The following is a 14,374-nucleotide window of genomic DNA, read 5'->3' as shown; positions in this document are numbered from 1 at the left end:
TTGCACATGCCAAAGTATTGTACCTACCACCTAACCAGAAAATGCCCCCAGATAAATATCTTTTGGCAATGGAGTGCTTTGTGCTGTCTTGTGCTTGCTGTATTCTTTGTAAAGATCTGCAGAGCCCAGACTTTATCATGCATAAAGTATGCTTCAGTGTTTGCTTTACCTAGGTCTATATTATCTTGTTTGCTTCCATCCCCACCCCACAAATCCTCATGTGCCAGAAGGAAGTAAGACTATTGCTTTTTAGGACTGCTAATCCTTGACTACAGGGTCTTCCTGTGCAAGGATGAATAACTGTGGTCGTTTCCTCATTTCTGCAAGAGAAAGCAAACATTACTCTGCACTATTCTTCGCTTGCTGGAATGTTCTCAATTGTGGAGGAAATATTCTCAGAGAAAACTATGTCGTTTTTATGCACTTACTCAATCAAAATGATTGGTGGAGAAAACAGATTTCCAGCACAGGAAAGGTGTGTGTGTGTGTGTGTGCAGGAAACAAAATTTCTATATAGAAAAAAGTATTTTTCTCCACAGAATAACTACAAAATTCTCACTGGTCTATTATTCTTACCAGTGAAGTTTTCCAAGTGTTGTGAAATCTGTTTTAAAAAAAAAAAAATCAGAGAACACATATTTGCAAATTTTCTTTCTATCCTCATTATTCTTAGCTACAGATATACCTTGTCAGGGTTACCTCTTTTCTGGATGATAACAGCCAGAATTCTTGAACAGCCTCATTAAAGTGAGAATTCTAAGAGTTATAGATTTTAGGGGGGGGCAGACTTTGAAAGACTGACTATATTTATGAGCACTGCATACACTAGGGAAAGGATAAGCTTGAAGGGAGATGACAAGGAAGCTCCATGTCTTTGATGTCTTATCACAGGAAGTATTGCTTTCTTTTTTTGCAGGAGATAGGGATGCCAAGGGTCAAATCTGTGGGCTTCAAGGTTGTTGTCCCTGTAATTGCTCAGCCATACAACTGTTACCATAGCATCCAAAACAGAGAACAACTTTGCTTCTGATAACGTCTCAGGGCAAATTCCTGCTTCTGCCTGAGAAATTCCTTTTCTCTACCTGACTACCTACGTCACAGTGGAGTCATGCTAGAAATCTATTGCCACCAAGTTCCAGCCAAAGCTGGCTTTCACAATTTGAAGCTCACCATACAAAATGCAGCTCATTACTCATATACTGTGCTGTTGTCAGCAAGAGCTGGTATCAGGGTAGGATTTGGGGACAAATGTCCAGAGCTCTAATCGGGAAAAGGTGTAGGAGCCACCCCACTCCAATGCAGCAGGGCTGGTGTGCTGTTTTCAGAACTAACTGAAAAAATAAACAAATCTCATTACCATCCAAGGAAGGGCCAAATATGATCACTGGAGTCTTAAAAAATATCTAATTGTACTACTTGCTCTCAAAAACACAAAATACCTGGGCCTTAATCTTCTGGCAGTCCAAACAAGAGTAAATCCACTGAACTAACTGTTGAAAGGAGACTCACCATTTATGCAAATCTCATTGATTCAGTGGGTCTACTTTAATTAGAACTAGCAAAAGTATTCAGATCCAGAACCACTCTTGAAGCTATGCTGTCCATGCAACAAAATACAGCTAAATCGAAAACAAACCTATTGTGGTAATTCCTTTATTAGGTTAATGAAATGACGCAAAATACATTATACAGTACAAGCTTTCAAAACCCACAGGCTTTTTCATCATGCATGGATATTAACAGTTACTGTAAGGGGGGGATTTGATAGTGGAGGGTCACAGAGCTTTATCCTCCTGAGATGTTAAAACTGAGCTTAAAATAGTGGTAGGGGCAGGTTTGATGCAAGTAAAGGCATCCTGGCCATGGCACATTTAGGACACCAAGTAAGGTAAGGCTTATTTCTCTCCCTTGTTAGAAGGGAGATTCCTTTGAGATCTAGTCCATATCTGTCTTTGGTTAAGGCTACAAGCCCCTTTGTAGAGAGTATACAGTGAGTCCCTTGAGAAGCCTCTGTACTGCTACATCTGGAGACAAACTGAGGCACTGTAAAAAGTAAAATTTGTCAATTGTGTTGTCTGCACAGGTCAGAATACTATGGGAGCAGCCCACAGTATTCTAGTCCTGGATCTGCCCCAACACCCCTCTGTTATTTGGGCCCTCTGTTGTAATGCCAGGCAGCTGTTCACATGCATGTCCCATTGTGACACCTGGTGCCACTACCATGTGTTGCTAGCTCTGAGGTCAGAATGAAGCACTGTACTGAATGCCTTGTTCATACCTCAGAATGAACAGCTGACACCAGCAGTGGTGGCACCAAATGACACAATGGAATACATTGTAAACAATGAACCGGTGTCACAGTGGAGGGCTCCAAATCTTTCAGGAAGATCCGAAGCAAAAACGTGAACTTTAAAAAAAAATTAAGTGGGGGTATATGATAACTTTGTGCTGAACTGTCTGGACATCATCCAAACAGTGCAAACCAGAGCTAGGGACCGGGCCCTCCCTCATTAGGCTTTCTCATCGAGAGGATGGAGGGAAGATGTTTTATTTGGCCCATGCTAACAAGGCCCATGATTTTTAATTTTCAAATTGTTTTTATCTTAACTGAGGGTCCCACTCCATGTGCTCCCTTTAGTCTTTTAGAAGTACCTTGATCTGCTGTAAAGAACAAGTGAACTTTTTTACAACAACATGTATGTCAATATTCTTAGCCTGATATCAGCTCATAAATCTGCTATTAAGCAACACAGGAATAAACTCAAGAAAGAAAGAAAGAAAGAAAGAAAGAAAGAAAGAGGGAAAAAAAAGAAAAGTTGCCAATCTTTGCTCATGACAATTCTCTTGAAGTATATGCATAAATAAAACAGGTTCTATCATGGCCTCGGGAGGCTGTGTGTAGTGTTGATGGGGCCTGTGATCTGAATGGATCATATTTCTTTGCCAGCCCTGTCCCGACGAAACAATGAAATCAGAACTTCTCTTTGATGTAAACCATATGAAAGAATGCTTAGGGAGGTCCAAAGCATTTGATAAGGCTTCAGAGCAGGGAATGGCTGCAGACGAATCCCTTCTCCAAATTCCCTGTCTCCTCAGCATTTCTGTCTTTGCAGTTCTGTTGTGTGTGGGGATGTGGGGTGTGTGTGTAAGAATTATATAGCAAAACTTTCAACTGTCCTAAATTTGGCAGCAACACTCCTGATTAATCCTCTTAATCCCACTTTTTTGTTAATCTCATCTTTTTGCCTCTTCCATCTCCTGTACAATAAAATTATCTGCAAGACAAGTAAGGAATTTCTTTGATTTCCAGCAAATATCAGAATAGTTCAAATTTCCCATTACTGCTACATCTCCCCTTTCTGAATGTGTGGTTATCTGTTCCAGAAAAGCATAATCTAAGTCCTTACTCTGTTTTGGAGTTCATTGGTAGATCCTCACAATGACATTCCTATTATTTCGCTGCCTTTTAATTTTTACTCAGATGCTCTCAACATGGCTTCCAGGATTTAAGCAATGGATCTCTTCATGAATGTAAGCATGCTTGACATATAATGCTCCTCCTCCTGCTTCTTTCCTGTTTGGCCAATTTCTCCAAAATAGGTTATACACCTCTGTTAGTACATTCCAATTATAAGACTTGTTCCATCAGGTTTTTAGTGATGCTTATTATATCATATTTGCTTTGCTGTGTTAAGAGTTCAAATTCACCTTGTTTATTTTCCATGCTCTGTGCATTAGTGTAGAGACATATAAGACCATGAATCATTTATTTTATCTGCTTATTTAAGTTTTTTTTGTTCCACCATTGGGTTTTTGTACTATTCACCTATAACGTTCAAGCTATTGTCTCCAACATTTGATGAACTCCTGCCCTTAAGAATACTATTTCCCTCCTCCACATAATTCAGTTTAAAGCCCTCCTAATCAGGTTCATGAGATTCTTACCAAAGACATTCCTGCAAGTTGCTATGAGATGCAATCCATCCCTTGCCAGAAGTCCATCTTCATGAAACCATAGACCATGGCCCAAGAAGTGAAATAGTTTCTTGTGGCATCATCTGCAGAACCAGTTGTTCACCTCCATCATTCTTCTCTCCCTTCCTGGACTGTGTCTTTCAAATGGGAGGATAGATGAAATAACAGCCTGTTCATCAAGCTCCTTCCTCTTCCTACCTAGAGCCTTGTAATCTTTTGTGATATCCTGAAAACTATGCCTTGCAGTGTCATTGGTTCCCATGTAGACCAAAAGAAAGGGGTAATGGTTAGTAGGCTTGATGAGTCTTTTGCCTCAGGAAGACAGTATACTTCTTGAGATATCCTATCAGACCTGCAAGCGACTCCTTTTTTCCTTCTGAGCAGGCAGTACCCTACCACCAGTACATATCTCCTCTGAGGATTGGCAGGGACCATTCCATGTTTTGAACCTTCCAAACTTACCTGCATGTTCTCTGACACTGTTGCTCTTGTTGCTTCTCCTCCTCATCATCCCTGATAATGGAGAGAGCTTTGAATCAATTCAGTAGCTCCAAACCCTCAGAATAATCCCTGGTCCTTCTGCTTCTATGGAGTTTATCACATGGGGGACAGGATAGGGACAGGGTTGCTCCATTCTCTTTATCCCATCCGTGACCCATCTGTACCCCTAGTGAAAGTGATTGCATGAATCACTTTCACATGTAAGTGGGATGAAAAGCACTTTTAGCCATGAGCTTTCAGCTGTCACGATAATAGCAGGTTCTTCCATTAATATAAAAGACTGCAAATGACAGAAGGGAACACTTTCCGCTGATAGCTAAAAGTGCTTTTCAGCCTGCTTTGTATGTGAAATTGATTCATGAGATCACTTTCACTAGAGCTTCCCGGTGGCTGAATATCAGGTTCAGCACACTTTGCATGTGAAAGTGATTCATGCAATCTCTCTCACTGGCACGTCCCTGCTGGGTCAATGTCAGATTATATGTGAAAGTCCTTCCCATGATCGGGCAGCAAGGATGGGACAGCGGCGGGACAATGATGCCCTATCCCCCATGTGATAATCTCCTAGGTTTCACATTCCTCCAAACATCTACTTCTGTGTTTGGGAACTGACTTCTTCTTCAGTCACATCTCTTGTGTGTTCCTCATCCATGACAGTCTACTCCATTCTGTCCAAGAAAACCTCTTGCTTGTTAATATGGTGCAGAATAGACACACGGGTCTCAAGTTCCAACACGGCCCCCAACTTGCACTTGTTGCAGGTACAACTACCCACATCCTCCAGCAAGAACACAAACATACCACAGCTGTTGCAGATGACTGCAGCTCTCCCACCATCCATATTCAGTAGTCTTAAGGAGGTTGTGAAATAGAATTCAGTGCTTCCCCCTCAAAACTGACCTGCAGAATGCCCACATAAAACACCTGTTGGCCTTGCTTCTCTGTGCCAAGCTCCAGGAACTAAGGCTACAGCTATCTTGCCTTTCCGGGTAGACATACGGCTCAGGTAAAAGCAAACTGTTGCAGCCTCTCCTAGCTTGTCCTTTCTTCCTCATGTGTGCATGTGGCCATGCTGCCATTAGGGACATCCCATTGTCCCATGGTGGCATGTCCACATGGCTCTTCTGCCATTGGGGACAACAAAATGCCACAATGGGGCAACAGGGGCTCTCTCTTAAGTCTGTGTGGCTATGTGCACATGTCACCATTGGGCACAACACAGGCTTGCCATCTGTGGATGCTTGAATCCATGGATAGCAAGTCCTTGGATACCGAGAGTCAACTGTATTTCCAGAGGAGAACTTGTACAGACAGGGAAAAATCAGCACCTGTCTCCTTGCCAGTTCTCCTCTGCCCTGCTCCACTCATTAGCATTATAATGGGAAATCCCACCTCTCCCTTAAAGCATCTACTTCTTTCATAGTTATTTAATTGTGGTAGTAGTTATTTCACAAAAGACTGGAGTAACTATAGACTGGAGTAACTACACAAAAACTACAGAAAAGACTGGTGTAACTACATTAATCTCCCATGCAAGCAAAATTATGCTCAAAATTCTGCAGCACAGACTCCATAGAAATCCCAGAGGTCCAAGCAGGGTTCAGAAAAGGAAGATGCACTAAGGGCCACACTACAATATGGTGGCTAATTGAATGCACAAAGGAATTCCAAGGGAGAAAAAATCACTTTGTGCTTTATAGACTATTTTTGTCCCATGGTGGCATAGCATCTAATTGTATAGATCATGAAAAGCTATGGATCACTCTTAAGGCCATGGAAGTGGCATTACATCTGATAGTCCTGATGAGAAATCTGTACTTAGGACAAGAGGCTATAGATAGAACACAATTTGGAAAAACAGAAGGTTTCCCAGTTGGAAAGGAGGTCTAGCATGGCTGCATCCTATCATCCATTTGTTCAACTTATATGCGGAAAATATCATAAGAAAGGGAAGTTTAGACTCAGAAGGAGGAAGAGTGAAGATAAGAGGAAGGAACATCAACAACTAAGATATGTGGATGATACCCTAATACCAGCAGAAAAGGTCAGAAACATAATGACCACAGAAGACATACATAAATTCAGCCTAGACCATGAGGAAATTAACCTAGTTAAAGATTTCCCATACCTTCGATTGAACCTTGATAAGATAGTGACTGCAATCAAGAAATAAGAAGACATCTAGGAATGGAAAGGGCAGCTATGAAAGAACTAGACAAAATTATAAAGAGTAAAGATATATAATTCAGGACTAATGTTAGAATTTCCAAGCCACTGTATTTCCCATCACTATGGCGCGTTACAGACCGCTGAAAAGCGGTGGCCTGCACCCGCCCCTTTCCCTGCCGGATCGGGACCTCAGTGGCCAGAGCGGCAGCCGCTGAGGCCCCGATCCACCACTTTCCAGGCCGCAGGGAAGTGGCAAAAGGCCACTTCCCTGCGGCCTGGAAAGGGGTGTCCTTGGGGCTTCCAGCCCCAAGGACACCCCGAGGCGGTGGGGAGGAGGAGAAAGGGGCCACCTGGCCCTTTTCTCTTCTGCGTCGCTGGCGCAGCCATCTGAAGGCTGCGCCCAGTGATGCAAAGCTGGAAGGAGCTCCGAAATGAACCAGATTTTGTGTTCCTTAAGTGTTATGTACTGAAAATTAATAAAGATTATTTGAAACACGAAACGGAGCTCCTTCCAGGGCCATGGAAAGGGCGCACTAGGCGCCCTCGTGCGGCCCCACTACGTCACAACCACACCGCCTCATTTGGAGGCAGCGCGGTTGTGATGTAGTCATGGCAGCGGCCGTGTGGAACGGCCACCGCCATTTTCTACACAGAGCGCGTATTAGAGTTAGGGGCGTCCAGAAAGGACGCCCCTTTCTAACCCTAGTGTGCGCTCGTCGCGGACTAGGGTGCCCGTTTGTAACGGGCCTATATATGGATCACATGCAACGGTAACTGTATTGGCAATTAAACAAATACAAACAAAAATCCATTAGTGATAACTTCATTGGCCAACCAAAATGTACTATAAGTAGAGCAGTGGAGGATAGCGGATCTTGGAGATATCTCATCCACAGGGTCATCATGAAGCAAGGTCACCTCAAAGGCAATTAACAACTACAAAGTCGTTATGAGGATTGTCGTTTGCTTACAATGGATTTTAAAGAGAGCAGAATGAGGTCTCTAATCCCCTTGCTCTTACTTGGCCCCTCTGTTTAAAGTATATCCTACTAAACAGAGTATGTTTGTATTCTTATTTACAAATGGGGGGAATCTGGGATATCCTGCTGGGATGTAATTGTCCAGAAACAATGCAATCTGTAGATTGAAAACCCAAACAGGATAAGAACATTGGCCATTGAATAGCTCCTCTGATGCTTTTGTTGATTTAGATCAAAATTAGAGAATGCCATTGTTCAGCTTGGATATCTCTGTCAACCAGTGCCATATACCAGGAAAAGCATTGCTTCAGGAGCACCAGGTTCAAATTCTACTCACTTGCTGAATATTAAGGAGGGATAGAAAATTGGAAAATATTTGAAAAATGGTCAGAAACATATTCCTCAAGAGTGGAAAACCATGACAAGGTGAAACCTAGACTGATGAGAATCTTCACAATTTGGGAAATATTATGTCCAGAATTCACACATGGTATTTTTGCATAGAAAACAGTATTTCTGTGCAAGAAGAAACAATTTCATCCAGCACATATTTTCTGTATATTGTTCTGCATAGAAATGTTATTTTCTTTGCAAGAAATGCTATTTCCTATGCAGAAAATATTGGTTCAAAAAAGTGCAAACTTTGCATAGAATGAACTGCAAATCGTCTTTGAAAATTGCAAAAATTGAAAAAGTGTTGAAAAGCTCACAATGGGAATGCAATTGCTAAAATTACTCACTGCTTGCTTTAAGAATGAGATCAGTAAAGAACTAGGCCCATAGTCTCCCAACTCTATGTACTATTTTAGTAGCATAAAAAGAACTAAGTCATACTACCACTTACCATAAAGAGTGAAGTTATTAACTGTGGAATAAAACAAAGTTTTGAAATGGAGTGAAAATGCAGGATTGCACACAAACATATATAGCTGAGGACACACATACTAGAATATATACATGTTTTAGTGCATTTTTAAATATAAAAAAAATAAAAAACAAGAAAGCGATGCACTAATGGGAAGGACTTGATGGAAAGTTGGGAAAAAGAGAAACTGAAATGGACAGATTTATCCACCATTTCAAGTCAGTAGTGACATATGGAGAGTGTGTGGGGTTCATACCGCACCAGGTGATACTCTAAGCCCCCCTGCTCCTCAAACACCTACTGTTTGGCAGAAATGGGCTGTGGCATTCCTCGGCTTCCCTTTAAAATGTTTTAAGAGATGGTGGGAGTGGAAGTGACACCATGAGTTACTGCACTGGTTGACATCAACCCTAGGGATGCCACTACTACAAGTGGGGGTACCATTGAATCCAGGCTGCCATATTTTCAGTTCTACATTTTTTCTTTCAACAGAGATAGATCATGTGGCATATTTTCCTGGGGAGTCAAAGCTGGATTTGCCTCCTGCTGGCTGATTCAATGCATGTTTGCACAGTTTCTAATTCAGAGGTGGGATTTATGCATCCCTCTAACCATTGTTAGATCGCAAATGCTAGCATTCATCACTATTTGGTAAAGCTGGTTTAGACTGCTTGAAGTCATAGGCCAAAAATATCTGGAGCTCTGATTCCCACCCCTATTCTAAATAAAGAATGTCCAATAACAGGTAGGGCTAATGCCTGGCTCCAACATTAGGCCTCGCTACAGGTGAGGCAGCAACTTGAGAAGGATGATTTGCGGTATTGTGACAGTACAATCAATTGTTAATTAAACATATATACTCTTAGTTTAGAAACAAACAAAACCCCAACAGCTGAAAACAAATTCCTGGTAGGTAGAAAGCTTGGATAGAAAATATCTCCTTGACCCCAACTGCCTCTCTTTTTTGTATTTTTTTAAATGAGGGAAACCTTCAAAACTGTGATCCCATTGACCAAGGGATGGCTATTGCTTAGTTGCACTCCTTAGTGGTATAGTCTAACAGCTAACAGCTTGTTCTCTTTCTTGCTTCTCTATGGTCTTGTCTGCATGGGCTATGGTATTTTGGGGGTGGTTGCCTCGACCTCCCCTCCTTATCTGGCTCACCATTCTGATGCCAGGCAGTTGTTCATATGTATGTCCTGCTTAACTGCCCAGCATATCTGGTGCTGCCATAGGTTGCTTTGCTCAGAGGTGAGAATAGGACGCCTAGGGACATATTACATATCAATGGCAGGTTCTGGATCTTCCTGGAAAATCCAGAACAAAAGATATTTTTAAAAAACCAGTATTGAGGGTGTTATACCCTAGTTCTGATGCTGAACGTGCCAGATACCATATGGTCTGTTTGCATCAGAACTGAGGTTTGAGCCATGCATCGTTCAGACTCCTCATGGAGATGACACAAGGAGATTGGTTTATTTGGCCCAGGGGTAGGCAACCCTTTTGAGCTGGGGGCTGGGTTGCTGTCCCTCAGACAAGTGGGGGGCCGAAGCCAAAAAATAAATAATTAAATAATTTTTAAAATATTAAATAAATAAATAAACTGGGACAAATGTAGGACAAAATTTTCAAATGGAGGGCACTTTTTAAATAAAAAATGGAGGTCATGCGAAAAAATTTGCTGATTTTTAAAAAAAGTTAAGATAAATGCATGTTTCTGAGGCTTCTATAGACAATTGCCCCACCATGCCCCTCACACGAGATGCCAAAGGCCCCGGCGGCAATCGGCGGCAGGACCAGGCTGGGGCCGGTCCCAAGGCCTCGCCAGGCCGCATCTGGCCCGCGGGCCGCAGGTTGCCTACCCCTGGCCCATCCAGACAAGGACTATGGAGAATACATTGTTCTTAATCAATTCACAGGAGATTGGAGCCTTCGTATGAACTCTGCAAGATAGATGAATCTGCCTTTTTTAAGGGATGAAAACAGTAACTAGAAGCCTCAGAAATGACACATCAGTTGTGTGCAGTGGCTAGGCTCCAATGTGACGCTCCCTATGCCACATTTTGGCATAGCTTTTTCTCTCCCCTTACTCCCTTTTTTTATATATGCTTCTCACTTGTTTCACTTCTTTTACACACACACACACACACACATTGGTGGCAGTGGGGATCCTTTTTGGCCTACAAAGCTCCAGCATGCTAGTATCCAAAATAAGAAACTTTTCTAAACTCTGCACCATCTTGGCTTTTGTGTGTGCTTTGAGTGGAAACCTAAAAAAAAGAAAAAAGAAAAAAAAAAGGGGGGGGGGAGTGAAACCTAATTCCTCCTATATATACACATAGAGAAATAAAAAGCAGGAAGGCTTAAGACTATTAAACTATTCCAAGAGAGAGATTCCTGATGCAAAGCCACAGAAGGAAAAGTGCAAGGTGCAGGGAGTGGAGCTGATTTGCCTGCCTGCCTCCTCTGCTTGAAGCTCAGCAGGTTGAAGGCGAGTGTGACGGAAGCCAGGACACACCCAGTCCTTTCAGGCAGTAAAATGATCCCTTTTCTGCCCCCCAGCTCTTTCTAGCGGATAAAAGGAGAGGAAGTGCCAGACCACAGCCTCAGAGGAATCTTCTCTCTTTCTCTCCACTCAGAACCTTCCTGGCTATTTTTTTTGTAAAGTAAAAAAAATTCCACTCTCTCCATCTGTAACTTTTTGACTATCCCAGCTTTGTTCCTCAATTAGCCATGTCACAGTTTGGTTACAGCTCCCGTTCAGCAGCTGGGCCTGGTGGGTTCTCCCAGGTCCGAGTCAGTACTGTCTCTTCGTCTCGTGGAGTCGGAGGGGGCAGCAGTTTCAGGAAGCCAGGAGGCTTTGGCAGCTCCAGCCTTTACAACCTGGGCTCAAGCAACAAAAGGATTGCCCTAGGTGGTGGCGGAGGCAGCTCCTTCAGTGTCCGGTCCTCCTATGGATTTGGCGGAGGCCTTGGCAGTGCCTATGGTGGAGGGCTTGGTGGTGGGCTTCCATCGCCAGGGATTCAAGAGGTCACCATCAATCAGAGCCTCTTGTCTCCTCTCAACCTGGAAATTGACCCTACCATCCAGAAGGTGCGCAAGGAGGAGAAGGAGCAGATCAAGACCCTTAACAACAAATTTGCATCCTTCATTGACAAGGTAAGATGCACCACTTATTAACATGCTTAAAGTCAACAGGAGACCACTTCTTGACATCCTTAAAGTCAACAAAGTCCCCCCTCAAACTCACACTGGACTGCAATTGCTCTGCAGTCAGAGAGAGCCAGTAACCCTTCCAGATCTTTCTCAGAATGTTTTATATGAGTCAGCAAACAAAACTTTCCTTCTCCAGTTCCTCCACCTCAGAGTTAGAACACAACAGCCCAGGTGAGCTGGCCATATCCTGGTGGTTTTCCTGATCATCTGCCTCATGAACAGTGGAATTTTGTTAGCATTTGCAGCTGTAGTACTTTTCAAAGTGCAAGAACAGTTTGTAAAAGATGCAATATCTTCCAGATCTGGAAATGGAATCTGTATTCTTTCACATTGTCAACATGGTTGGCCAGCACACCAGAGGGGGAAAAGTTTTGTGTGAGAGTGTGAATGTTTATGCAAAACAACACAGAATTACAGTAAGGCATAGCTTCTGAGTCCACTTCTCTAAAAACAGAGGGTCAAGGGAACAGATTCTGTAATATACATATTTTTGTTTGACCCATTATCTGGGCAAGGTTGCCTGTTTTAAAATCAATTAACTTTAGTTGCATTTTCTTTCACATATTAGTCACTCAGTTAAATACAGCATCATTACTGCACACAATATCTTGCAAGCTAAAAGAGGACAGGTTCACACCCTAAGGGGATATAATTTGTTAAACCTGCTTCCATCCCTTGAGTCACCTCTTTATGTGTCTCAGGTTACAATCCTATACAAATTTACTGCCATATGCATTTATAATCTCATCAATGTACATTTATATAGGACTAGAGCCTCAGATTACAGTCCTATATGCAATTATTCCCAGATAAGCATACATATAATCTTAGAGACATATACTTGGGAATAACCATGCCCTGTTAATCTGTAGAAATAATGCAGTTTGATACCAATTTAACTGCCATGGCACCACCCTACAGAATCCTGGGGCACCAACACTCTTTGGCAGAGAAGGTTAAAGACCTTGTAAAACTACAAATCCCAGGATTCCACAGAAAGGAGCTACAACACTTAAAGTGGTGTCAAAGTGCTTTATTTCTACAATGTAGATGCACGCTCAGATGAATTTACCTTGAAATAACCATACCTTGTTAACTCAGTGGGACATACTTCTGAGTAGACATGCCGAGGATTGTGTTGTCAAATACACACACATATGTCCTCTTTTGTTCTGTAGTATCTCACAAGCATCCATTTCCATGATTTGGTGTAATTGGGTTTATCTGTTCTTTACCTAAAGGGGAGCTGTGGTAAGTTTTATAATTAATCCAAAATGACCTCTGTAGGCAACTGGATTCAATATATGTTCTCTGACATATTACACTTATGCAAAGAATATGTAGCATGATCCATTCACATGCCCACCCATCCACATCTAGTGTGATCAGCAGGCTATTGTTTCAGACAATGAAAGATCTCTCTCTGTGAGCGAATATCCTTTGTCAGTGAGGAAGTTATCTAGGTGATCTATGCTGGGTCATTATCCTTCAGCCTAACTCAGCTCTTAAGGCAGTTAATGGAGGGTGGGGGAGACTGTCAAACCGAATGGAAACCACCTTGAGCTGTGAGGATATTACTTGAGTGAAGTCTCAATCAGTATCATAGATCAAAAAATCTTGCAAATCATAGGCCTCAATTTGAAGTTGAGGCTGTTCATAATTAGCTCTGCTTCTTGGACACAGCTGGACAAAGTTACTTTTGGAGACTACAACTCCAGCACTTTCCTAAGCATGCATGGCTAGTGGCCACGGGGGCTGGGGGATTCTGGACGGTTTAGTCCAAAAGAAGTAGCATTCCCAGGCTCTGCTCTGGATCTTAAATATTTGACAAGTGAAAGTCTTTTGAAAAATGGGGTGTTTTTTGTTTGTTGCATACCTTCTGTATCTAGAAGTTTCTAGTTTTGGCCTCCCTCTGCCCCTGCAGTTGGTCTCCCTTCCTCCCACACCCTCAGCTGGCCAACATTCCTCAGATGGTTTTAGTATCATACATCTACTACCATATTTGGGAACTGAGGGCCATGTAGACTTCTAATTTTCTCTTGCTTTTGTGGCAATTTAAGTCCTTGCAAGAAGAATGGAAGGCTTTCTGAAATTCCACCTGTGGGCATTTTCCAGGTCCGGTTCCTTGAGCAGCAAAATAAGATGCTGGAGACCAAGTGGAGTCTCCTGCAGGAGCACAAGACCACACGGAGCAACTTGGTGCCCCTCTTTGAGGGCTATATCAGCAACCTGAGGAGGCAGCTCGACAGCCTGCTGAATGACAAGGGACGCCTTGAGGGAGAGTTGAAGAACATGCAGGATCTTGTTGAGGATTTCAAGAACAAGTAATGTATCTTTATAACGGTTTTTTTGCTGTGACTGAGAGGTTCATACAGCATCTTCATGGTGCATTTCAGGTTCTCCTTTAAAAAACTGTACTCAAATCAGAGACATTAAGGCTGCAGCCCTGTGAGTTTTTCTTTGAGAGTCAACCCCCATTGGTTTGAGCGAGGCTGACTCCCAAACAAGTGTGCTAAGGGGCAGCAGAGACCTATAAACACGTACAATGTTTTTGCATACACAAACATAAAGCTCTTCATGAAATTTTCAGGAAAAGTCCATCAAATGTGAAAAATCATCAAAGATTCATCTATCCTCTCATAATCTCATCCATAGGGAGAATGAATGA

General features: G+C 42.5%; 1 protein-coding gene across 1 annotated transcript in view; it reads left to right on the top strand.

Annotated features, from left to right (window-relative positions):
• The first annotated feature begins 11,045 nt into the window (after window positions 1-11,045).
• The window catches only part of LOC121922332 (keratin, type II cytoskeletal cochleal-like), a 29,744-nt gene continuing 26,415 nt past the window's right edge, over window positions 11,046-14,374 (top strand). The window contains exons 1-2 of the mRNA XM_042451616.1: window positions 11,046-11,649; window positions 13,822-14,030. Of these exons, the coding sequence (XP_042307550.1) occupies window positions 11,224-11,649; window positions 13,822-14,030 (635 nt within the window). The 5' untranslated portion in view covers window positions 11,046-11,223. The remainder of the gene's footprint in view (window positions 11,650-13,821; window positions 14,031-14,374) is intronic.

The sequence above is a fragment of the Sceloporus undulatus genome, chromosome 2, assembly GCF_019175285.1.
Source record: "Sceloporus undulatus isolate JIND9_A2432 ecotype Alabama chromosome 2, SceUnd_v1.1, whole genome shotgun sequence".
Lineage (NCBI taxonomy): Eukaryota > Metazoa > Chordata > Lepidosauria > Squamata > Phrynosomatidae > Sceloporus > Sceloporus undulatus.
This window is presented reverse-complemented; position numbering and strand designations above follow the sequence as displayed.